Source organism: Cariama cristata, unplaced genomic scaffold (genome assembly GCF_000690535.1).
Source record: "Cariama cristata isolate BGI_N322 unplaced genomic scaffold, ASM69053v1 scaffold8274, whole genome shotgun sequence".
Taxonomy (NCBI): Eukaryota; Metazoa; Chordata; class Aves; order Cariamiformes; family Cariamidae; genus Cariama; species Cariama cristata.
Window position 1 is genome coordinate 5,005 of NW_009614631.1, and position 26,578 is coordinate 31,582.

Below are 26,578 nucleotides of genomic sequence, written 5' to 3' on the forward strand. Positions count from 1 at the left end.
ATTGTGTAAAACCTTTTGAGTATGGGTGTCACTGTATGTCTTCTCTTTATACACAGTGAAATAATGTAATAAGATTCTAGTCTCATGAAATATGGGCCAATTGCTTCAGAGAGGTAAGGCTTTACTTAGTTGGACTACTTTCAGAATAAGGTACAGCACTCCACAGGTAAGATGATGAAATTTCACTTTGTGGTTAAACATTTGCCTTGGTTCTGCTTTGGGAATTCCTCACACAGCATGTGGCTGGGCTATGGAACTCTCCGCCTCAGGACACTGTGCATGCAGAAAGTTTACACAGGTTTAAAAGACAAGTGGATAAACTAATTGAGGAAAAATCCATGAAAAGCTATTAAATACAGAGGCAGCACTTCTGGTGCAGGAAAACCGCATTCTCTGTGTCTGTCTCCTCCCCTCCCCCCTATCACTATATTCTGGCCCTGTTTTATTACTTTTCCCGAGTCACCTGCTGCTGGCTGTATCAGAAAGGAAGATGCTGTTCTAGAGGGATCCTTAGACTCATCCTCTGCAACAGTTTGTACATTCCTGTGCAAGGGAAGTTTCAGACTGAAAGTCATTTGTAGCAGCAGCAGTAGCACAAACATCGTTTTCAGTGTAAGTACACTTATAGCACTTTCCCTTTGGCTTAACTCTATTGACTTCAAGAAGTTATTCTTGATATGCCCTAGTGTGAGATCACACTAAGGCATGCATACTTCCTTCAGGAACAGCACAGTGTACCAGAAAAGTCTAAGGAGACAGAGAAAATTGCTAATTCCATAGGAAAAATAGAATGTTTAGGAAGATTTAATTAGGACTGTGGCAACCACTGGATTTTTCTTTAGTGTTAAATTCAAGGAACATGATTTATGTAAACGCTCTAATAGTTCAGGGAGAATTCATTCTGTATCACTCCTTCACAGGCTGTTGGTTCCTAAACTGTAAAATAAGCACTTTTTTAACTGAGTAATTTCAAAAGTAATCAATACAATATATGCCTATGTCAGTACTCACAAAATCTCTCAGTTACAGTTTACTCCATCTGCTGAGTACAAATGGCTGCAAATAAAACTTCCAAGATGCACAGACATGATAAGTGTGTCAGTATTTCCATAATAGTTATCACATAATTTTTGAAGATCTGTTGATCCTGAAGCACTTGATACAGCTTTAAGCTGTGAGAATTTGATTGACTCTATTTTTGTAATCCTATTGTAGGGACACTGCATCTTAAGATTTCTTTTTTAAGCCCTATTTGCTCAGCTGTTTTTCCTTATGGATAAACTTTCCCCCCTTTTATTTTCCCCTTTTATTTTCTGAACAAGAGTTTAACAGTTGAATCTACTTTTCTCTGCTTATATTGTATATTGATTATTCTTTGCCCTTGACCTGTTCTAAGCAATGATAATCAAGAATTTTTTCTGTCTTTAAAGACACTATCAATCTTTAATCCTTATGTACTAGAACAAGTTTGTCTTCTAAACCTTGAAGGTATATATTTGTAGTCACTTATAAAAAAGTTTTAACATAGCTATCTTGCACAAATCTGCCTATTGATTAAGTTCTTAAGTAGTTTTAGAGAAGCTGTAATTTAAAATGCCTTTAAAAATTCACCAAATAAGTGGACTGTAAGTCATACTGCACTAGTGCAGGCCAACAGTCAGTATCCTATTGTGCTAAATGGTTTGAAAACATAGAAATTAAATTTCTCTAAGCCAAACAATTTATGTTTGAAAGGGACCCATCAGTAAGTGTTCCAAGAACAGTTTGCTGGGTATCTAAAAACTGTTGCCAACCACTACATTAACTGACTTGGTGCTGCGCCTGAAGACTGGAAACACCCCATTCAGTGCTACGTGGGTTCATGTGATTGGCCATTTTCAGAGAAGATAACATTTCTTGCCTCGGATCAGGCTTTTCTATCCCTTATGCAGGGAACATCTAAACACTGGAGGATGTTCTGATACAGCTAAGATGCGTGATAATTAGGGGAAACAGTCACCTGGTTTCACTCTGTCATTGCACAACTTTCTATGGACTGGAATGGAATGTAAAGCTGTCTTCCTGCATCAGTCTTTCTGAAAAGGGAAAGAATGTTTGATATTTGCTTAGATCTTGAAAGTAACTGAAAGTAATGGAAATGTTTAAAGTTCAGGAATGGGTATCCAAAAAAAAAAAAAAAACCAAAACAAAAAACATTGAACAATTTAGGTTGCAAGGGACTTCTGGAAGTCATGTAGTCCAACTCCTGCTCAAAGCAAATACAACTAGATCAAATGGCACTGAGTTCTTCTCCAGTCCAGTTTTAAATACCTCCAAGGATGGAGATTCCACATCCTCTCTAGGCAACTTGTTCTAATGTTTCACCAATCTCATGGTGAAAAAATTTCCTTGTATCTGATTGGATTTTCCCATATTACAACTGGTGTTCATTGCCTCTCACCATTATCAATGTGCGCCTTCAAGAAGAGTCTGGATCCATCATCTTTAAAGGCTCCCTTTAGGTATTTGAAGAAATAGGCCAGTACAGGCAGGTATGTCAGTTTTGCACTTCAAAGAGACATGCTGGAATAGAACCAAACAACACTATGGAAGATCTTGGATGATTTGTTTGTTTGTTTTCCACACTGATTCCAAAGATTCACAGAAGTAACTAAATTTCTGTACGGCCACTCCCATGAAAACCACAGAGCAAAAGAAAATGCTCTATAATTTTCAGTCTGGCCTTGTACATAATGAGAATAACCCAATTAAAAAAGCATAGGTGGTAGAAAAATACCCAAACCACCCTGTAATGGGCCTGGAGAAGGTTTCTCTAATACAGCCACTGAAGGCCATAAACTAAAACTGCCCCTGGGGGATTCTGATCCAAAATGTATATGCTGGGAGTGGGTATGGAATCGGAAGGAGACTGCTAAAACCGTGGGTGCTCCTGCAGTCTGTAGGGCAGCCAGTGGTGTTGATTGACACAAGAGCTTTGAGATACACCAAAGTTTTCAATAATCTTTGTAGCAACTCAGCATCAGAAGAGACAAAAAATGGTTTACAGCCCCCACAGAACTTGTTCTGTGGACTGCAGGAGTCAGAATGCTGTATTTAAAGAACAGCCCTCTAGGAAGGGAATGCACTTCATTTGCTTTCCTGTGGAGATGTTCCACAAAAAGACATTAAAACTTGAAATTTGTGTTATTTCAAATATAAAAAAATAAATGGAAAACATATAATACCCCAATAATCTGTCACACATTCCTTACTTATCACAAAGGAGGAAAAGTGCTTACCTCCCCTGATGTCCCACTTAGAGCTTACAATGCACAGGTAGAAAATGTTACTGCATTAGTATCCCTTGTGGAGACTTCTGGCTGGAGCTGAAGTGCTCCATTGCTGCACCAATAGAGAAAGAACAATTTGGAACAAATAAAACAAGGAAATCAGATACTCTAACCAAGTGATCTCTTCAAAGCAACCCTATTAGAAAGGTACTGGACTGTGACTCCTATTTTTAGTAAGGAATCATATTTAATGTCTAATGTTAATCTATGCTCTTGGCCAGTTAATACCAAACATAATTAATGCTAGATGTTTATTTGAAAGAAAACCCAACAAACTCCTTTGGTACTAAGTAACGATAGCCCTAGTCATTTAGTGTGACAGATAAGCTTTGGACTTTCACTCTTAGCTACACCACAGAGCTCCATTACAGTGTTTGATAAGAACAAATGAAATTAAACCACCATCACTGTATTTTAGGTTTTGCTAGCCTGCTGCAACTGGGCTTTGAAATGTCTGGGGACTTTTCTGCTTGGCTGTTAATTAAAATCATAACCTTTTGCCAAAGTGCCATTTGATCATGGAAATAAACTGCTCTTTTCTTTTTAGAGCTGTAGCTAAACCACTGCTTGGAATATAAAATGCTAATATGTAGTTACTAATACAGGTGATCTGAGAGGCAGGAGTAACACTGAATATTCCTCTAACAACCTCTTAAAGATTTGTGAAGTCCAGATCTTTAGCTGCATTTGTTCATTGTGTCCACTGATGTTTTCCACTCTCTTTACAATTAAAATATTCTGGGAACAATGCACAGTAATCTTTAGGCTGTATGCACTCAGAATATTTGCTTACATGCATATATATATGCATATTTAATTTTTTTCTCAAACTGTCTAGTTTTACAAATCATAAAAATTCTGTTCTTTAGTGATTCCTGTGAAACTTCTCTATCCCTTATTTGTTCCTCTTGCTCTAGCATAAGAAAATACTCCACATCAATGTGTTTTGATCGATAAGTTAGCTACTTCTGCTTCTGAATATATCCAGGAAGACAATTTAATTGGCAAGAATATGATTTTTTTGGCAAGTAGAGTGCTTTGAGAACCTGGCTATGGTTAAAACTGTCTCTTGAGCATATCAGAAGTGTTTCTAAGACAGTCCACAGATCAGAGAAAAACGGTGTCTCGCTCTGAACAATGGTTGTGAATTTGGGAATCAACTAAGAGTTTAGAGATTATTTAGCCAATAATTAGTAATTATCATTTTGTGTCCTATCATCAGGTGGAAATCCTTGATTGGAAGACAAAGAAACAGCTATGCTTCCTAGATAAGGTAAACCAAAAATTTGTTTAAAATGCTAGGTGACTATTTAAAAATTACTAAATTTCTTAGGTAAACTTAGTGTTTATGAAGGGTCTCCTGATAGCCTTTCCTTGGCCACTGAAGAGGCAATGATTATGCACACTTTGTACTGATTACAGGGTACTTCAGCCCATTTCCAGAAGGAGCTTTTGGGCAAAGAGCACAACTTCAGCTGCTTCACTAAGATAGTGCCAGTTGTGTCTTACTCATAAGCCTCAACCAGGCACTGCTGTTGTAGTAACTCTTGATCACTGCTAGAGAAGCTGCCTCTGAAACAGATGTCACAAATTGTCCTCCCTTTTTCCTGTAAGAAGTAGTTTGAATCACCCATACCAATCCTAGCCACCTGTAAGAAAGTTATACAGCTGCATCGTTCGAGTCACATTTCTACTTGAATAGTCTTAACCTAGCAGTTGTCCTTCAAAATATCTGTATTACATATGCAATATTTTTTGTTGCCTAGGTGGAACCAAATGCCACAATTAGGGAGATCAGATTGATGTTCCATAAATTATGTGAGTATAACTTTTGCAGCAGTTCACATCACATCAGAATATCCAGTGTATAAATAGGAGAAAATTACATCATTTGAAACATGTGATGTACACATACATAATGCTAAGTAACCTGCACATGAATGCGATCACAGTGAGATTTCACTATTGTGTTTTTATACTATCCTGATACATCCTTGCATTTTTTCTACTGCACAATTTCTCACATATATTCATGTTGAATAAATATTCCTAAAAATCTTTAACTAAATCTTATCTTGTTGTGTTGCATTTATTATAATAGTGGATGATCTAAACCAAACATTGTATATTGCACAATTCTGTATGGTCTTACAGATCCTTGGTGGTATCCAGCAAGGCAGTCGATAAAACTTGATCCAAGTAAGTACTTGTGAGGACTAGAGTAACAAAGCATTGAGCAGGGGCCTGGCATAAAAGGTGTACATTGCATGGGTATTAGCTCTTAAGAATGAGTTTCCAGCTATGTTCATTACCACTATGAAGGCTGAAGAGAATGCAGAACAAATTTAATTCTTTGAAAGTATTGAACAGAGTTCCACCAGTGTGCCTGGTGCCTGGTAATTAACTCGAGTCTGTGCATTTTTCCAATCCACTTTCTAACTACTGAGCACTTTTGGTTTCAAGACAGGCAGCACAGAATCTAGACTAATTTCCCTTAGCTGCAGTGAAATGATCTCCACAGTGATGCTCTGCTAGGCGTACTAAAAAGGGCTATGAGTTGGAGCTATCAATTTACATAATCCTCTGCTCTCAGGCAGGAATTACAGTTCTTTTGAGGTAAGCTAATGCAAAACATTGCCATGGATGTAGGATTTGCTGACAAAGCTGATGCCAGCTGGCTGACTTCATTAATGCAGTTGTAGGGATTGCTACTAAAAGCCTCTTAGTACATGGCCTGGGTGCACAAAAGAAAGTCTAATTGCCAAACTGTTAATTCATTTTAGCATTCAGTATAAAATGTACTTTCTTCTTTGGCTTCCATTAAGCATTATTTTATTTAAACAGTCCCTTAAAAGTATGCTGGTGAAGATTAGTTCATTGTATAGAATCTGTCCATGGAAAACAGGCTTATGAGTATCTTATTTCCTTCTTCAAAGATCTACCTTGTCAGATTCCTCCATGGACTTATGGTGAGAGACTTGCCATGAGAAAATGCTGGCCTTCTGGAGAGTAGCTCAAGTCTGGTGTAATCACCTCCTAGCTGGTTGGTTGGGGAAAAAAGGAGGCAATGAAAACCTCTGTAGGAGAGCCTTCCAATCTTATCTTATCCTAGCTTCTGTTTGTCTGACAAGGAGCAATGAGAAGAGAGGAAAAGAGAGGAGAGAGATGGAGGTGCAGCTGACTAGGAGGTCAGTGAACTATATTAAAGGGCAGTGACCCATCAGCAAATTCTGCTGTAGCAGTGGTGAAGCAAATCTACTAGACTAGGCAGGCACATAGGATTGAGAATTCTGTCTTGATCTGAATAGAAGATCCAGGCTTATATGTGATTACAGGGATAAATCAAAATCAAGTATAAACATTCTTAGAATGTTTAATGAGATTCCAGTAAACCTACTTCACATCAAAGAATCTCACAGATTGGTTAAAGTGCAATGTAAAGCTAGTATGCTACCAAAGTTGACTTGAATTTCACTGAGATGTAATTACTTCTTTCCTTCTCAGAAGGAAAGTCCCTGAGGGATGAGGAAATCCTGCAGCACCTCCCTGTTGGCACAACTGCTACCTTATACTTTAAAGATTTAGGGCCACAGATAGGATGGACTACGGTGAGCTATGCTTCAAGTCTGAGCCATTTTAGTGGCTATTTTTCCATAATTAATCCTTACATCACTTTTTGTTTCCCTCCAATATTTGTGCATGGTGCCTGCTCTGAGAGTGGATGCAGGCAATGAGTCCTCATTGCTTCAGTTCATTTAATCAGGGAAAGCAGTAACAGGATATTCTGAATGCCTAGCTCCCTGGGAGAGCCACAGTGGAAAACTTGCCGCAGGGTGGGTTGGCTCTACTGAACTAAAGTGCAAGTTTTCAACTGGATTTAGATGTCTACTGCAAAATCAGTCTGGGGATCTCCTTCACAGGGCCTGCGTGACTCTCCTGACAAAGATCAGGATTATACTCCTACCAGTTCGTCTTGCAAAGAGGCATGTGAGCAACTTCACATGTCAGTAATTGAAGTGACTTCAGCATGAAAATGCACGAAAGTAAGATCAGTTAGCTGTCTGCACGTGGCTGCGTCCCAGGATGCTAGTCGAAGTCTAATGACAGCTGATAATTTCTGCAATATTGGCAGCCATCCAAAAGACCTTGCATATTTACTGTCTTAGCTCTAATGCAAATTCTGTCACAACTCACTCAGCAGGCAACAGAGCACTGCTGTTTATGCAGTGAGGTGACCAATGACCCTTCCAGTTCTTCAGAGGGTCCATGATGCACATATTACACTAGTTCTAATGAAACAGCACAGCATGAAGGGAAAAGTACCCCGTAATTTAAAGGCACATTTACCATTTCTTAGCTATGAGACATTAATAAAATCTTGTGTTAATGACAAATAGCAAAGACAACATTCCTAGGAGGTAAAATTTAAAAAGTTAAATGTTCTGCAAGACTGAATCTTCACATCTTTACTTTGGATGTAATGCTGAATAAATCGCGCAGCTATTACACAGTCCAGAAAAACAGTAAGACAGGCAAAAACTTCTAATGGCAATGTAGACTCCAAGACACACATGCATTAATATATACCAAAATATCACAGTGCAGAGTAACACCAGACTTATGCCATTCCATAATCTTTCCTTTACATTCTGCTCTCCCTGCCCTGCAAGCTATTTTGTTCAAATGTAAGCCAAGAAATACTTCAGTATTATCAAATAAAAAAGACAAAATTCTCATCTACAGTCAAATCTGACCTTTGCCGGAGAAAATGCTGATTGTTACAGAAGTTGATAACACAGCTTTTCTGAGTGTCAAAATAACTCTGAACACATGAGAAAACAGTGGTTGTTTTTTGGTTGTTTGGTTTTTTTTGACAGAAATACAACCAATTTCCCTTCTTTCTCCATAAATGAAGTATGTGCCTACCTTCCTCACAGAAGTGTAGAAAATTCACCTGTTAATGTTTGGCCCGAAGTTAACTTCAATTTAAGGTGATGTTCCTAGGAAATGCACACCTATCTGAAATGAAATCAAGTTAGAAAATAGCTTATTTGGTTTCCTCTGGGTTTTTTTCTCCTTTTTTTTTTCTTTTTCCCCCTTTGTGTTTAAATTAAACATTGTTTGAACACAGAATGAATTGATTGTTTCCCGGGACATCTGCTGTGCTAACTGTTCATACAGATGGGGTCACCTGTGAACACTTACAAGCTGTGTTTCCAGTTTAAGCAAAATTCATTTATTAGAAACAAAGCTCCTCTTTTTCAAGATAAATTTTTCAGCAAATTTCATTTTAACCCAAAATAAAGCAACAGTTTTTGAGGGCAAGAGAAGGGCGAGAGCTGCGTAGATGTAACATGCATGCACATTTATCATGATCTCTTGGCTGCCATTATTATTGTTTCATACGCATACTGTGTAGCTGCACTGGCAATGGCTGTTTGTATGCAACTGAGGCAAATGCATTGCAAAACATTTATGTGCTCGTCTACCAGTTTCATAGCCCAAGCCCAAACCTGCTATTCCCTCCCTGCCTCTCTAAATGCCATCCTGGGTCAGTGGAGATGTTTATCCCACTGCATTAGTTATCTCAAAGAAACCAAAGCAAAACCATCATCTAATTCAGCTGTCTAATTATTTTCTCTCTTTTTGCAGGTATTTTTGATAGAATATACAGGTCCATTGTTCATCTATTTTCTGTTTTATTTCCGCATGCCTTTTGTCTATGGACTGGATGAGAGGTTTACATCAAGCCCGCATCCAGTAGTTAAGTAAGTCCGTTTGCAGGCTTGAGCAGTATTTCTTGTTAGCATTGTAGTCTTATTCCAAATGTCTTGCCACACTTGTTTTTTTAAGCACTCTTAAATGCTTTTGTCTTGCTGTTTCTAGCTTGGCATGTATCTGCCATTCTTTCCACTACATCAAAAGGTTGATTGAAACAGTATTTGTTCATCGGTTCTCCCATGGGACTATGCCACTGAGGAATATTGTGAAGGTAAATTGTGCCAGAATCTATCCATAGCCCCCTTACAAATCCAGCCTAGCCAACCTATGCTCTGCCTCTGCAGCACAGATTTTTTGGTGTGGCTTTTGTAATGCACAGCAAATCTCACCCATAAAGCTGTAGTTCTTTCAAAAGATTTCTTAATGTCGCTATTGTATAACCCACATGTTGCCATACTGTTATTCATGTTATAGTAGTCTCATTGCTCTTTTAGAATTTTAAACCTTCAGCATACCCTTCCTTTTCACTCAGCTAGCTCCTTGTGTGAAAGTTTTAATAACAGTGTTAACTTTTAAGATAGCACAGGCAGGCACAATGTTGGGAGGGTTTCTTTTTTTCAAAAAAAATCTACTTTTCCTAACAGTCATTTTGCATTTTCTTTGCCCCTAACACTCTCTTTGCTGTTAAGCAACTGATAATTTACCTTTGATCCAGTCAAAGCAGCTTGGTGGTTGTGCTTTTTCTGCTCCCGCAGGAGCACTCCCTAATGTTACCACTGCTTCTGTGGCATAGGGCAGCTGTTGAGATGCAGACCCTCTATTTCCTAGATGTCTGCGAAAGTGGACTGTGTAGTTATGCATGGGCTGTAGTTATTTTATAAATCATAGAACCATAGAATGCTTTGGGCTGGAAGGGACCTTTAAGGATCATCTAGTCCAACCCCAATGTTGGCAACAGAGTACACACTGGTATTCAAAAATACCCTTTATACTCAGGAAGACAGGAGATTATCATCTACAACTGGAAAAGCGTATAGTATCAGCATTGAGGTATTTAACATCTGGTATTTAGACAGTCCCTTGGAATTTGCGTTATGGCAGTGATACTCCCAGCAGCTGAAGCTGTACCTTGTGGCTAACTCCTTACGACTGTGCAGCAGCGCTGGTAGTTCTGGCGATAGCTTCATGCTTTCTAAACGGAAGGAGGGTCTGTAGTTGAGCAGTGGCCCTCAGAAAGAATCATCCCTAGCAATTTACTGTGTTTTCTGCAACAAAAGAGTGCAGGGGTTGTTAAAAGGCTAGCAGATCTTAAGGACTTATTCTTGACACAATGATAGCTAATGCATGCTAAACAGCAGATAAATGAGCAACTTTACCTTGAAAAAGAATCCGTACAGTGTGATAAATCTTCATTTTCTCACTGCCATCTCTGACAGCTACTCATTCCTTTCAGGCCATACAAACTGTTGTTGCTAAAATTGACATTTGTACCAGTCATTCTGATCACTTCTACTTTTCCACCTTCTGGGTTGGTGGTACTTGCTTTCATGTGTAAAGTTGCTCACAGTTCTTCTTCTACCTGCTTAGCAGTGCTTGGGTTTGATTTGCTTTTATAATTTCATTGACTTTGGTGGTGTTACTCCAAAATTGTGCCAGTGAGAAAAAGACCACATCCTCTTCCCTTTTTTCTCTCACATACAGATGGTAGACAAAGCTTCTCATTTAAGTGTTTGATCACATACATAGCAGATACAGATAGCTTGTTTCCTAAGCGCAATGGAATGCTACCTTTAACAAGAGACACTTCAGTCTCAGTAAGCAGAGATCTGAGACAAGAATTGATGAGATTTGTGATTTTCATCCTTTGTTTACCAAATGAAAATAGGAATAAATGATGCCATAAAATGCAGCAGGGGTTCACCAAAAGCAGTTCATGCTATACTAACATAGTATAATTCCTTCTAAGATACATTTTTCTAGGCAATGGAAAAGTAGAATACCTGATTTATCTGGACTTAGTAAACAACTGGCTCAGGGTGAATAAGATAGGGATTAATACAAAAATTGTGTGGTGATAAAGGAACTAACTAAAGGAAAGATGATCGTGGTTGTACCAGAAGAGGTTCTGTCAGACCCTTAATAATAGGGAGGTACCAGTGGAATTCCTCAAAGATTAGTCTTGTGACTGGTCTTACTGAACATTTTCATGGGTAAAAAGAAGGGATATTGTCACTTTCTATAAAAACATCTGGAGGAAAGAAAACACTAGACCTAAAGAAATACCGTTTAAACCAGAAGACAATATAACGAGACGAACAGAAGCGTACATGCTGGTCATGAATAAACATAGGCAGGGCATTAAGAAATAGTTTTGATCATCATAGGGATCATCAGTTGGAGTAGAAAAGACAAAAACCCTAACCATAACTTTGTAAACTTAGGAATAATTTATTTATGGGATTCCTGCAATATCTGAACTTGATCCACAAAATCTTTTTATAAGAGATTGTTGTAAAGCTTTATTATTCACCTGGAATATGAAAGATTCACAGAAACAATTTCTTTTCTTCAACTGAGTTTACGTACTCTGCTGTTCCTATCTGAACCTCACTGGAGGCTTCTGCGTGAGCAATAAGGCTTCTAGTGGCAGCTGGACATTTGTAGTTGCTACGGCCAAGGACCTTAGCAGTGGCAGACTCCACTCATCTTAAAGCTCCTTTTCTTGTAACTGAGGGATACCATTGCAGTAAATCATGTTCTTTGGATGAATAGTACTTGTTCAGTTTAATTACAGCACGTATTATTGGGAGCTGAGCCATGATTATTTATTTATTTTATTTTAATTTACTGAAATCCGTTGCCATATGATCCATTCTATGCCAAGCCCCAAAGTTAGGGAACGGCTCTTCATAAGATGCCAAGATGACAAGAAACTGTTTCCACCTAAGTTTGTACAGCAGTTAGTAAATTGTAGGTGATGATGGAACAAGCTAGTGTTAGGGAGTAAGCAGTAGTTTATGGACAGGACACTAACTAACTAGAATGTTCCTCACCGGAGTCATTCTTCTGGCTCTGCTGCTTTTCCTAGGGAAAAGGGAAGTTGTCACAGAATTTCTCTGCTCTTTTGCCACACCTGATCTGTAATTATTAGTTAATAATTTGCTTTTTTTCATCAGTTATTTACTAATATATAATGTCAGAGCAAGGACATACTATATGGTTGTATTATAGCATACCCAAAAGGGTGTCCATTTTGTCTGAGGTCTCTGGGCACTTCAATGGTTCAGTTAAGTCTGAAAAGAAAGTGGAAATGCAACAGAATGTTTGATATAACTGTTTGCAGCAGATGGAGGGGCTTACCCCTCACCAGCATTTTCAGAAAAATGGACCATCAGACACTGCAGTCAGCTAGTGTGGGTTGCAGAGGCTGAGGTAATCACCTTTTGGGGGTATTGTTGCTAGAAATGCATTTCTGCTATATACAGGGGAAAAAGGCTGCAAAATTCAAAGCCAAAGAAAAAAAGTTAAACCAGTCAGAAAAAAACAGCCTTGGGTAAGAATTTTGGCTGTGTGAGCAGGAAAGGAAATCTGTGAAGCAGAAAGCAGAAAGACCTAGAAATGTCTGAGGTATGTGAACCTATTGGAAGACAAGGAAAAAAGAACCATCAGAAAGAGTAAGAGGATCGGTGTTTTACTTCACAGTGAAAACAGGAGGGAAGGAAAGATAAGGGGAAGGAAAAGAACAGGAGAAGTGGTGAAAGGAAGATAAAGAGCTCACTTTTGGTCTTGCTGAAGTCCAGGTGATAACCAAACATGCCCTAAAACATTAAAAACTGAGGCACTAGCTTTGATAAAGGAAGATATCTCAACTGATGAGAGGCAAATTTATGAACTGTCAACAAGGATTAAAGTCTATCTGCAAGAGAATGGCTTCTAGACATGAGAGCATAGAGGAAGAGGAATGGGCCAAGAAAGGGCCTCCCTCCTACCTACAGATATATAAGGAGGGAGAAGATAACCTGTCACCAAGATACTGAAGCAGCAATGGGTGTTAGAAGGAAAACCACAAGAGACAGGGCCAGGAAAACCAAACAAGAGGTAGAGACTGTCATTGTAAATAGTTTTTTTTTCATGGATGAAGCCTGTGAACAGCTCTGAGATTGGTCAGGAATGAGTCAGTACAGCCATTAGTGACAGCTGTGGTATCAGAGTTTAGAGAATGGAAGCTGGATCACAGAAAGCCAAGGACAGCAGCAAAAGGGACAAACTAATGGTATCACAGTGAAAGGGCAGAGGAAAGTGTCAGGCATGATGACTTTAGGTAGGAAAAGTTAAAGTATAGGAAAGAAAGAAAACTGATGGGGTGAAGGAGAAGAGGAAAGGCAAGAGATTGGGCAATACAAAGTAATAAGCAAGGAAGAAAGCACAGTGCCTAAATCTGGTTTTACAAAGTCTCAGGGGTGAGCAAGACAAGTCTCTCTTTAACATACAGTCTGTATGGCACTTCATCTTTGGCCAATGGCTTGCCAGAGAAGATAAATTTGTTTTCACTAGTATGATCATACTTTCTAAAACTGCTTATAAACTTAACAGCTCAAGATATCTGAGAGGAAACCTTACTCTATGAGCACTACTTCCTCCCTGTTTTTTCCTGTTGTCTGCTCCCACCTTACACAGTTAGTATTGTAATTTTTTGTTGTATTATCAGCAACTTGAAGGATCAGCCCAATTCATTGTTATCAGCGGTCCTTGCAGTGAATACTGGCCTAGAGGATTGTACTAAAACAAATAAAAATTCCCTGTTTTTCAGAACTGCCTGTATTACTGGGGATTTGCAGCTTGGCTTGCTTATTACATCAATCATCCTCTTTACACTCCTCCTTGTAAGTAGCAAAACAGCCCTCAATATGATTTAAGTACTTATGTGTCTGTATATTAGTACTAATCACATGTAAACTTTTTTTTTTTTTAATAGCCTATGGGAAAAAACAGATAAATATTGCTGTGATCATGTTTCTGGTAGGTTTGTTGCTCTTTTCGTAAAATGCTAAAACATGTTGCATTATTTCTTATGCTGTGTAAGTGGACAAGTGAGTAGGATACACAAATACTTAGAACTTGAATACTTGGGACATACTACTAAAGCTGAACACTTGCATGCAGAACAGATAAATCTGTCTATTTTTAGTGTGATCTGGTACACAAGGGAAGATTTTGATTCAGTATAGATTCCAAGACTGGGATCTTTATCTGCTGAGATGATCTCTCATAATCTTTAAAAGAATCCTGGAACTATGAGTTTGTGATACTGTGTTTAAAAGCCAGTAAGTTGGTTTTGTGAACTGTTCATTGAGTGTTAAGAATCACAACAGATCATAAAACTCAGATAACTGGCCAACTAAGAAACTATGTTGCTAATAATTTCCAGGAAGAGAGGTTCATTTTGCTGGGCTTCAGAATTTTTTTACAGCTTTCCTTATGAAGCAAAATTCTTAAGTCACTGTCTGTTCATTCTCACAGTGCCTAGGAACTTTTCATACACGCAGAAGCAACGTTCGTGTAGCCAACACAGATGTACCCGTTTTTCCTATGTATGTGTAGCTTGTTTAGAACATCAGCTTGCTTTGAGAAACTAATCGTCAGTGACTGCAGGATCTCAAAGCAGCTTCCTAGCATGAAAATTCTGTGAGTTCATAATCTATTCCCATTTTATAGAGAGACTACATAACTGAAAGCACAGAGCTGGGAATAAAACTCAGGAGCTCTAACCACCAGTCATTTGCTTTAATAGTTATGCTTTGCAGACACTGGAGATGGTTAATAATTGTATAAATGGGTCTTTTCAATACCCTTTCTGCATAATTGATTGGGGAAGCATTATTTAAAACCAGTGGAGGAAGCTGGGTCAATTATATTTCATGATTCATATCAGTTATACTCTAGAGAAGAAAACTTTACTTAGAGTCCCACCCATATCTTCCTTGGGATTTTAATAACTTTTGAGAAACCAAAACCATCCAAATCATTTTTTGGGGTGTTTTTAAAGACATAAGAATAACCAAAAGATAAAGCAAGTGTCTCCTGGGTTTACTTTTATCCCCTTTGGTTTAGTGCCTTTAGATCTCATGGGGATTATATAAGTAGTAAATTTGTTCTTTTGGACACAGAGTCCACATTTGCTGGCAAGTAACATAATTATATAACAGAGTGTAATATGGACTCATATTTGGAGAAAGACATTCCATCTTCCTGTCAGACAGCAATCTTGGTTAAGGATATTTATTATGTTTATAATAGATTCTTTTCTTTTTTTTTAAAGTACCCCAGGAAATAACAAAAGGAAGAACAGTTAAGAGAACCACATTTTTAACTCTGTCATGCTCTTTCTTGCAGCTGTGTGAAGCTGGAAACTTTTCCATTCATGTTGCACTCAGTGACCTCCGGAGAAATGGTAAAAATTGCACTATCATTTTTTACTTTTGTGCAGCCATTCAGTGCTTCTACAGTTACTCTACCTCATGAAAGACCTGATCCTGGAGGGCATTGATACCCGCCAGCTGACTGCTGTGGGAGCACAGGTTGCTCAGCACTGTAAAGACTGGATTCTAGGGGAGATCAGACAGCGCAAGGAATCCAACACTAGACTGTTAAACAGCACTTTTTATCTTACTGTAACTTTTATTGGTTAGGGCCAGGTTGTGTTGGGGGAAGCAGTTTTATTAGTTACACTGGCAGTGCCAAAGGAAACAGTGCTAGCATAAGTTAGGCTTTGGTGAGCAAGGGGAAGTAATTTCACTGGCTTCTACAGGGGGCACAAGATCTCTGTGCAGGCCGGGGTTCCTTGGGCATGAGCCAAACATCTTACAGCTATCAACTATGAATTCTAAAATCCCATTCTGTGACAATCTGAGAAAATCTTTAACTTCTAAATCTAAAACTTGAGGTGCCTTTTCTTACTGGAGAGACTGTGATCAAAGGCATATGTAGGTGACTTTCTAATGCCCAGAACATTTCCTCACAGTTATCCTATTCCTTCTGGTTCCAGAGGACATCCTGTTTTCCCACATCCTACTTGTCCCTCTGACAGTGATGAGACACAGGAGTAGGCAGAGTTAGGTTGTCTTTATAGGAAACAATATATTTAGGACTGTGAATATTTTGTGATTTGTTTTCTAATCTATAGGATCCAAAACCCGTAAGATCCCATATCCAACAAAGAATCCTTTCACATGGCTGTTTTTCTTTGTATCTTGCCCTAACTATACATATGAGGTATGTATTTTCAAACAAGATGTTCGGATTTTAGTTTTGCTGAATATATTTTCATTTCTTTTGGAATGTTAAACATGGAAGAAACCTCTGAAACAGTTCAGCTCAATCCATTTCCCCTCCTCCCCTAAACCCCATGAAATCAGATTGCAGACAGGAACTTGTCTGTTCTCCCCCCCCCACCCTGCCCGAGGCGGTACTTAGGGGCTAACCTTAGACAGCCCAGACCCTGGGCTTATGCTTCAGTGTTTGCTGCTAGACAAGACAGGTACACTTTAAAGCCATGCAAATTTTGCAGACAGGAACAGGGAGATTGCCACTGAATGTGTGTTGCAGTGAGGGGATGGGGGCATCTGGTGGATTTATGATATGAGAGAGCCCTGGAATATCACAGTACGCAGGAGATAGCGGGCAGATGAATAGAAGATATTGTGGTAGAGAAAATGGGGAAATAGATGAATAGAAGATGCTGTGGTAGAGAAAATAGGCCCAGGTCTTCTCCCCCTTTTTCTTAAGTTCTACAGTCGCCTGTGTTGATGGTGACTGCTTTAGAAGCTTGAATCAGTTTATTGCTTCATATTCCTTAATCAGGAGCCAAACTCCTGACTCAGTTCAAAAGCAGTTAAAACCAGTGCAACCCAGTGTAAAATGCAGTCTTGCAGAGCAGGACAGCATCAGGTTTTACCTTGTGGAGATTAACAGACGTTAATGAGAACAGCATTTGGCCTTAGACTATAGAAAGTTACCATTCCTAGCACTGATGGAGGTGTGACAAATACAAATTAGGCAGAGAAATGGAAAGGACATTATGTTGTCAGGCTTAAAATTTTGTCATGATAATAGCTATGGAAGCAAACACAAAGGTTTTATTTATGATAATAAGGCAGTGTTCACCTTTTTGGCTAAAGGTTATTAACACTAGAAATTGATCTCGCTGACCTTGGCTTTTTTATTTACCTATACTAGGACAAGGTTGGTTTTGATCAATAGAGACATAAATGCAAATGCTGTCACCAGAAATATTTTAAATTTCCTTGACCAAAACAGGTGGGGACCTGGATCAGTTTCACTATCATGACTCAGTGTGTTCCAGGTGAGTGATGTTTTGGTACTTCATCCTGAGCAATGTCAGCAATGACAGTGTGTTTTTAATCTGATAATGAAATGTATCTTTTTCTCCCTTCCTTCCAGTGGGGCTGTTCACCTTGCTTTGCTTCATTCAGATGACAATCTGGGCAAAGGATAAACACTGCACCTACCTACGAGAATTCAAGGATTATCCAAGTCTTCGAATGCCAATTATTCCCTTTTTATTGTAAGAAAAAAGGTTTAATTTGGATATTGCACAGAACTTCAAGAAGAAAAAGCTCATAAACCTCCTGCCAAATAAGTGAATTAATTTAAAGGATTTTGGTGCATGTTGAATCTCCACTGTGGAGGGAAATTGTACACACTTGAAGGCTACGCTTCCTTACATTCAAGAATTCTCAACTCAGAAGCACCTTCAAAAAATAAGTCTTCATTGCACCGCTGGTAGTCAAAAGCCCCTACAGTTCACTGTAACCTGATTGACTTAGATTTTCCTGTACTAGTCTATTTAGATTGATGGATCAGAGATACTGAGAAGTCTGTGCTGAAAAGCAGCTCCAAATTTAGCAGTGGCATTCTGCAAGACATAAGTACATTGGAAGGAGGACATACCAGCTAACTACTGGAGAGCTCAGTTCAGCCAGCATGGCCAGCTGGCCTGAAGACAGTTGCATGATCTGCTGCCTTTGACTTGGAAAGAGAGTGTGCTGCCTGGAGGCAGGTGCTTTGTAACAAATAACATTACCAAAGAATATGAATGGTTCCTGGAATAAAGAAATAGGCAATATCTCAAATACCTGATTTGGGTCTAACCCCTAATTTGCAAAAAGAATCTGAAGTAAGGAGTATTTGTAGTATTTGTGTTGTTGGGGTTTTTTGTTTGTTTCTTTTTGGTCGTCTTCATTAGTAAATTGCATACTAGTAAATAAGGTTCAGAAGATCTGATCTATGATATATCTGTGATATTTGGCCTGTTTTCATATAACAAGTCCTTATGATACTAAAGGACCTCTTACCTAGCATTTTATGTCAGCATTCTCTGAATAATTTTTAATATACTTTGTAAATACATGAAGTGACTGCTAGTCCTCAGAATGCTAGCTCCCTTCCTATTTTCAGAGCCAGGGAGAAAAATCAGATACATTTTGAACTTCCTGTGTTTTCTTTTTCACAAGATGTTCAGTGGGACTTAGTTGGGTTTTGTGCAAATCTAGTAAAAAAAAGACTATTGCAATCTATCTGAATGACATTTTAAAGAAGCTATTTTAGAATATGAAGAGAATGTGTAGATTGTGTTTTGTTTCATGATTAATTTATCTATAATAGATATATAGAAAGATTTTTTGCAACTAGTCGTAAGGGTGAAACATGCAATAAATTGTAGACTATATTTTGAAATCAGTTGAAATAATTATGGCAAAAGAAGATGACTACAGCTGGTTGCTGAAGTTTTGTAATATTTTGTACCGTAAAAAGCAAGAATGTCATTATATATATAAAAAAACATCTACATCAATGGAAGAAAAAACCTAAAAAAGAAAAAAATACATGACCCAGATTTTATTTCCATATGACATATCTTAGAGAAGATTTCTTAGAAATTGTTAGATCTGGTAGATAACTGAAGTAATACATCAGTATGAATTTGTTTTCAGTATTGTTATTTTCCACTAGTTTAACTGTGAACCAGAGAAAAGAGCTAAATGTCAAATGATTTCCCACTGAGTGCAGTGTGGAGTACAATCAGGTTGAAACTTTCCTTCTGAGCACAGAGAAAGCACATACCATATTCACACTTTACACCCACTTAAGGTCCAGTCACAGGAAAGAAGAAAAATTTGATCTTGTTTAGAAACAAAGATATCTTTCCAAGCCTCCATGAGAAAACAAAACTTTTGGTGGATTTGGACATAATCTCTTTCCTTTTAATCTCCATTTTGCTCCTATTTGAGAGACTTGAAGATGACTATGAGATAATTTTCATTAAGATTTTTTTTTTTCTAAAGCAAATTTCTTGCCTGGGTCTGAGATCTGAATTAATTCTTCCCATTCTTGCTGAGACAACCATCTGTTTTCACTGGCAGCCTGGTGACACAGTGAAACTGTCTCCCAGCACTAGCCCCATCAGCCAGCACTGATGTTCTGACCTTGGTAGTCCTGTGCACTCAGGATGGCAGGAATCCACTTCTAAGCTGGGCAATGCTCTCTGCCTTGGGACCTGTCTGCTGGCTGGTAGTAGTTGACTTAAGAGTTAAACAAGAAAAAACTACCAGCCTGAAAGGACCAGATAGAGAAACTCTCCTTAATGCTCTTTATATGTCAACAAGGAGGAATGAGACTTCTCTTCTTCTATCTTACAATGAACTTCATGTTAGAGGAAGATTTTGTTCTATAGCAAGGACCTGCCTTTCCTTTGACAATTTCAGCATGTAGTGTTCCTGGTCGAGCAGTAGAAGTTGGCTTTTGCTAGTGCAGTTGCTGTTGTGAGCACAGTGCTCAGAAAGGTGCAAAAAAAATCAGTGTAATACTGAGTGTGGGAACCTTTATTTTACCCTTGTGCTACTCTGGTATGGCACATCGTTGCACTGTGCACACTGTAAGCGCTAGTGACTGTAGGAATAGTCTACGCAACTGCCTGCTGATGCAAAGCAGGGGACACCTTTGCTTCTCGGCTGGCTCCAGCTGCACGGGGATGCAGAGGAATTTCCTCATCTTCCATCTGCTGTTTAGCAAAGTTCACAAAAACCTGTGTGAGGAAAGCAGAAAAAGTCACCATGTCATCAACTCAGATGAGTTAGTGGAATGCCTCTGTACATTTGCATCCTCTTGTCCTCTCTGCAGGGAAGAGACAGAAAGGGGAATCCATAGATATGAACTAAACTGAGACACTGCGTATCAGCAGGGATCATTAATTCCTTCTTTATTTTTGATAAACTTCCTTACAACTTCCTTCCTTTGGATGCACTTACTTGCAACTAAAATCTTATTTCTTCTTAAGCAGGACATAGGTTCAGCAAGGTTTGCATGGCTTGCACAACATAAGTGAGTTTGGTTGTGATGGGAAAGAGGAGACAGAATATTTTAGTAGGAAGCTGTAAGGGAGCCAGGAATGTCTCTCTAGCATTCCTGTCAAGGACAGCTTTGCATATGTGGACACTCAGCTACTTAGGAAAGCAGGCAGATGGGGCTAATACCCTCTAGCAAGCGACTGTTGCCAACAGTCCCATTGGACTTGTCAGGTTTTGTGTGTCTAATTGCTCCTTTATAAAAGTGCATGACAGAGACATAGAAACATTTAACTAGATATCACAGTAGCTCTGACATAACGCAGTCCAAATCTCTTATTTAAAATAAAACATTATTCCCAGCTCACCAAGCCTCATTTAGGACAAGAGGAAACAGTCTCAAGTTGCACCAGGGGAGGTTCAGGTTGGATATTAGGAAGAACTTCTTCACTGTAAGAGTCGTTAAGCATTGGAACAGGCTCCCCAGGGAGGTGGTGGACTCACCATCCCTGGAGGTGTTCAAAAACATTTAGGTGTGGCGCTACAAGACATGGTTTAGTGGGCATGGTGGCGTTGGGTAGAAGATTAGACTTGATGACCTTTGAGGTCTCTTCCAACCATAACGATTCTATGATTCTATGATTCTGAATAGCTGACCTTGCTCAGACTGCTGCTCCTGAAGGAATGAGTTATGTGAACGCTGCCATCTGCAAAATGCTGTCTTACCACCTCTCAAATGGCACCTATTTACACAGGGAATTAGTTACAGATTTCATATTTGATCCACCCTCCTTGATGAGAGGTCTGGGAATTTTGCCTGAGAAAGAGGTGTGAGATAATTCTCTACTCTGAACAGTTTGGTCCTTCAGTTGTTTGAATACATCCACATTGCATTGCCTAATTCTTGCCAGACAGGCTTTCTCAGAGATGCTTTATTTTTTACTCACCTGATCTAAAGTTGTTTGAGACACAGAATATTCTTCAATATTCAAGTTTTCCTTATTGGAGATTATTAACCGAAAAATCTTAGCCAGAGAGGAGGAGCAAATCTGATACTGCAGCATGTTGTAGTGTTTCTCTCTCTGTAAACTTCCTGGGAAGTTTATGCGTATGAATTGCTCAGCAGGAGTAGGATCTGGAGGCAGCCCAGACTTTGGAGCTTTGATTTTCAGAGTGACAATGTAGCCATCTCCAAACCTGGGAAGCACATGTGGATTTGGTAATTGGGTGAAGAGATGGTTTCGTTATTCAGGAAGGAAATTCATTTTCTGGAGCTACGAGAACATTAACAGTATCTGAAAGATAATGCATAAGATCTAGCTTTGTAGGAAGCCCTGTATTTGCCCTGCAGAAGTGGTGTGTAGCATAACAGAGTTGAAATGAGATCTGCTCAAACTGTCTAGGATACCTCGGAGTTGCACCTAGAGATGGGTCTCTTTAAACAACAGCTCTTCAGATTGGATTGCTGTATTAAGAATGGCACATATCACATACACTTAAGTCTTCCCATTGAAAAACACCATAAAAATACTTTACTTACTTGTATTTTAGCTGCTGAATTGTGCCCAGGCATTTGAAGGTACCTTTTACCATGATGGCTAAACGAGTACAGAGGGCTTCACATTCTTCCATACTTTCAAAACAGAGAACACACATTTGAGGTAAAAGCCAGCAGATGAACTTCAGCTACTGTGGGATTCTGAATTCTAACTCTTTTTACCTGTGTGATGTTAGAACCACAGCTCGCCCATCTCTGAGCACGCTGACAATAGAGTCCCACAGGAGGCGCCGGGACTGAGGGTCCATTCCAGTAGTTGGTTCATCCTGTAAGGGAATGATGTTAAGACAATCAGAGTCAGAGGAGCAGATAAGAAAAAGCAAATCTATTTAGAATCAAGTAATTATGTGTTTGGGCCTTAGCATATAGCTGCTTCCCTACTGGAGCTGGTGCCTTGAGAAAGCATATGCACCTTGAACAGCATATGAGTGAACGGGTACTAGCATACTTCTTGGCACAAAGCAGTAAGGAAACAAATACAAGACACTGTGGGTAAGAATATAACGCTGTCTGTGTAGGGCACAGCTGCAGGGAAGGAAATGCAGTGACCATTACGACAAAGGCAGTCCCCAGTCTAGGGTCTTAGATATCAAAAATGTAAGCATTTGTGTTACCCCATTATATAAAAACATTTAGGACCCAAAATAGAAATAAATTGAGAGAGGCTCATGCAGTAGCAGTTACATCAAATTGTGTCAAGTTTGGCTCCCATGATTTGGTGGGCATTAGAGACGTAGGTCAACATACTGGAGAAACAAAGAAAAGCATCATATCTGTAATACTAGCTTTAAGACAGAGATGGACACTGAATAAAATCTTCCTTTTCTGGGGCAACAACTCTTGTAAGAGGAGAGTGAGTTCTTCCCAAGTAACCTTCTTACTTACATAAATATATTGGACACATTTGTCAACCCAAGAAGCTAGTGAAGTCACCCTGATTTACACCAGCTAAGGATCTGGTCCTCCATAAATCAGTTAACCCAGTTAGCAACAAAAATTTTTTTTAAAATCTTGGAGGAAAAAATTTTCATTCAACATTTTGTCTTAAGAAATTATGAGAAAACGTTTTATCTGGCTGTTTACTATGTATGGGCAGAATACATGTAAACGTATATTAAATGGCACAAGGAACGATGTTATTAAAATGTTTCTTTTTAGCCTATAAATTAAGGTGGTACAGTATAATCCAAACAAAGAATTTTTGTAGTAATTGCATTTAGAATTTCCCTTGAGATACACAATTATCTGATAAGTTATGTTATTTGATAAGAACTATATTTCAGCATTTGTAGTTTCGTTTAAATTTGTATAATTTATTCCAAAGATATTAAAGGCTGCAAAAGGGTAGCTATCTTTCTCTGTGCCGCTGGGTAAAGCAGCAAGGTATATGTCATAAGATCACCTTTTACAGGAGTGGTTATACTCTGACAAGAAAAGGCAGACTGAAACCAAACATGGATTTAAATTCAGATTTTTCCTGATTATAGATTTTATCTCAAACCATTCTTTACTGAAGATCTATCTTTCCTTCATAATCCCTTGGGTCCATTGGAAACATAGTTATGCATCCCAGTCTATCCCTGAAATTAAAGAACTCAAAATTATATTGAAGTACATGTAAGTTGAGGGCAGAAAGGAGTTCACAGAGACCATCATAAACATCCTTGTACCTCTTTAGCATATTTTTTGAGGTGTTATATTATTTTATATATTATATTAAACTATCACAGAGCTATGTTACCATGACACTTACTAGCAAAACGAGTGGTGGGCAGCCTATCAGCGCAATGGCAGTGGAGAGCTTGCGCTTGTTGCCACCACTGTAGGTACCAGCCAGGTGGTCTGCATACATAGGAAGTCCCAGCGTCTGGATGCCCCATTCAGCAACCTAAGAGAAAGACCGTCTTTTTCACACAGCAGCTAATGCATAACAGATGGGACTGCTGATGCATCCCTCTTCTGGCAGAGACATGGCAATCCCCTGGGTTTTAGCACATTCATTTTAGAACTGGAGCAGGGGAGTCCAAAAAATTTATGATGATGAGGGGAATTCTAACTACCCGAGAGAAAGCCATAAACCAGACTCAGCTGTAGACTTCCTGTCTCTGCAAGAATCTAAATTATTTTCTTCTGGAATCTTCTTCATGTTTTCTTTCTCATAAACAACTTTAAAGACAAGAACAAAGCACCAACTAGTGCAGTTCTCAGTCATAGCAGTTGCATCATCAGCCTTCCACAGTTGGTGCCACAGTTTTGCAAGTACCATTAATGCCTAAGGACCTGCATTTGATAGCACAGTCTTGTCCTTAACTGACCAAATTACAGGAATCACTCCCTCCAACACACAGAATGGCAAGCCCACTTTGGAAATTCTGGCCCTTGGCATGCTATGAACCCAGTTAATCATCACAAATATTCACTGTAACTGTGTATAAGTCAAAAACAAGAATGCTTTACCCTCTTGATTTCCTCTGCCGGAATGCCTCGCAGGCGTGCATATAAGTAGAGATGTTCTCGTCCTGTGAGCAGGTCGTCAATGGCATCAAACTGAGGGCAGTATCCCATGTTTTGATGCACATTAGAAATGTGGGTCAATATACTGGCGAAACAAAGAAATTAATCTTAGTTCTGTAATACTAGCTTTGAGACAGAGACAGACAGTTTGAATAAAATCTTTTTTTTTTCTGGGGCAACAACTCTTGTAAGAAGAGAATTAATTCTTCCTGAAACAACATCCTACTAAAATACCTGTCTGTACAGAATAGCAAGGAATATATTCTCATCTAACTCAGCTCAGTCCTGCTTAAGAGTGTAAGCCCACTTCCCCTCACCCATTTTCCTGTTTAAGTATAGGTAACTTAACAAAAAGTTCTGTGAACAGCCACTCAGATCTTATTTTTTGCAAATAGTGTTTATTTCTAGAAGAAAAAAATCAGTCAATTTCATTTCAGAGTGTGGTCACTGGGAACATACAGACAAGACGCGAGGCTAATACTTCATTGATAGCAGTAGTAGGAGAAGTATAGAATCACAGAATGGTTGAGGTTGGAAGGGGCCTCTGGAGGTCATGTTGTCCACCCACCCTGCTCAAGTACGGTCACCTAGAGCACGTTGCCCAGGACCACATCCTGGCAACAAAATAGCTATTGTTCAAATCACATCAATAGACAAAGAATCAAATCCCAACTACACCTAACAAACCAAGACACACAACCTGGAACTAAACTAAGGTAAGTGAACACCAGATCACGCTATATTAACTTATGACATTATGCCAGCACTGTGTAAACAAAGGTGCTAGAAACTGCCAGAGAAAAGACTGAAAGCTCAGATCAAAGTACCCTGTTGGACTGGTTATCTAATGTTTGTGAGCTCTTGCCATTAGACCCAATTGCCTTGTCCCACTGTTACCATTACTATAACATACCTACAGACTTCACAACAGAGTGTTAAAAGTATAAAGTGCCCATGTGTGTTAGCTGTGGTTTCTCTCAGTGCCATAAGACTGTAAGCTGCTGGGTCATTGAGCCTATGATCTGGGCAGTTCTACCCCAATAAATGGATTGTCACAGTTGGGTTTTTTTAAGGTACTTACCTATTACCAGCCACTACAGCATCTCCAGATGTCACATCAGTATCTCCAGTCAGCATTTTGAATGTTGTTGTTTTGCCAGCACCATTCACTCCCAAAAGACCAAAGCACTAAATTACAAAATGTATCACGTTCTTTATTATTTCCAACTTGCAAATCAGCAGAGGCATGAAATCTGAACTGATCTATGGAATATAATCTAGTGTTATTGAACAACCTACCTCTCCAGGACGGATGCCAACACAGAGTCTGTCCACTGCAGGCTTGTGCCTACCTGCATAAATCTAAATTGACAGGAAAAAAAAAAAAGAAAGAAAAATCCTATTTCAAGACATCTACAGCAAAGAAAATCTGAATTTTTTAGTTTAATGCTATTGGGATGAGGCAACTTTAGAGCCAAGACAGGAGCAAATAAAAAAACCCCAAAGAGTAAGCATTCCACAAAGTCAGACATTTATTTACACTAAATAAATTTGTAATGACCCCTAAAAATACCAATTTTTCTGCATGCAGCTTTTTACTTCATATCTTTAGCACTAGGAGACAGACCTGATGCTTTGGTGGGACAAAGTATCTCTGACATATCAAACCAAAGTGGAACAATACAGCAAGATAGTCTGAAGAATGATACTCCAGTTCTTTATTCATGAGATCCCAGCAATGTGTGTAATCTTTGTATTTCTGTAGCTCAAGCTTGCATGCATTCTGATAGCATAACTCAGATGCCTTCAATGTCTGGAAAGAAGATAAATTAGCAATAACTATAGCCCTCAATGTGACAGCAACCAAATGGTTAACTTGAGATTGAAACTCATCTATGGAAAAAACAGCATTGTAGAAGAAAAGACTAGTAGTAGAAATGGACACTCAATAGATAACAGTCATGTCAGATGATGTGAGGTAAAAAAAATAAACCCTTAAGCAGGGAGAGTTGCACTGTCCTTGCTGGACTTCCCTGTGGTTTGATTTCTAATCAAAGGAAATAGCCTTGACTTCTAAAATATTTGTTATTTTC

The 26,578-nt window shown here is 38.9% G+C and overlaps 2 protein-coding genes across 2 annotated transcripts in view; one reads left to right on the forward strand and one right to left on the reverse strand.

Annotated features, from left to right (window-relative positions):
* Positions 1-4,512: 4,512 nt before the first annotated feature.
* TECR (trans-2,3-enoyl-CoA reductase) lies at positions 4,513-17,869 on the forward strand (the record flags this gene model as incomplete). The annotated part of the gene is made up of 12 exons (XM_009699492.1): positions 4,513-4,602; positions 5,096-5,147; positions 5,484-5,528; positions 6,834-6,937; positions 8,982-9,097; positions 9,216-9,321; positions 13,861-13,933; positions 14,026-14,069; positions 15,444-15,501; positions 16,234-16,322; positions 17,367-17,412; positions 17,511-17,869. Coding segments are annotated over 12 exons (951 nt in total), but the record flags the coding sequence as incomplete, so codon positions are not given.
* A 2,152-nt stretch (positions 17,870-20,021) lies between these two features.
* Positions 20,022-26,578, reverse strand: part of ABCA4 (ATP-binding cassette, sub-family A (ABC1), member 4) — a gene marked incomplete at its 5' end in the record, with an annotated part of 39,614 nt that continues 33,057 nt past the window's right edge. The window contains 8 exons of the mRNA XM_009699493.1: positions 20,022-20,154; positions 21,361-21,610; positions 21,954-22,046; positions 22,134-22,237; positions 23,725-23,859; positions 24,429-24,570; positions 25,567-25,673; positions 25,785-25,847. Coding sequence (XP_009697795.1) covers positions 20,032-20,154; positions 21,361-21,610; positions 21,954-22,046; positions 22,134-22,237; positions 23,725-23,859; positions 24,429-24,570; positions 25,567-25,673; positions 25,785-25,847 — 1,017 coding nt within the window. The remainder of the gene's footprint in view (positions 20,155-21,360; positions 21,611-21,953; positions 22,047-22,133; positions 22,238-23,724; positions 23,860-24,428; positions 24,571-25,566; positions 25,674-25,784; positions 25,848-26,578) is intronic.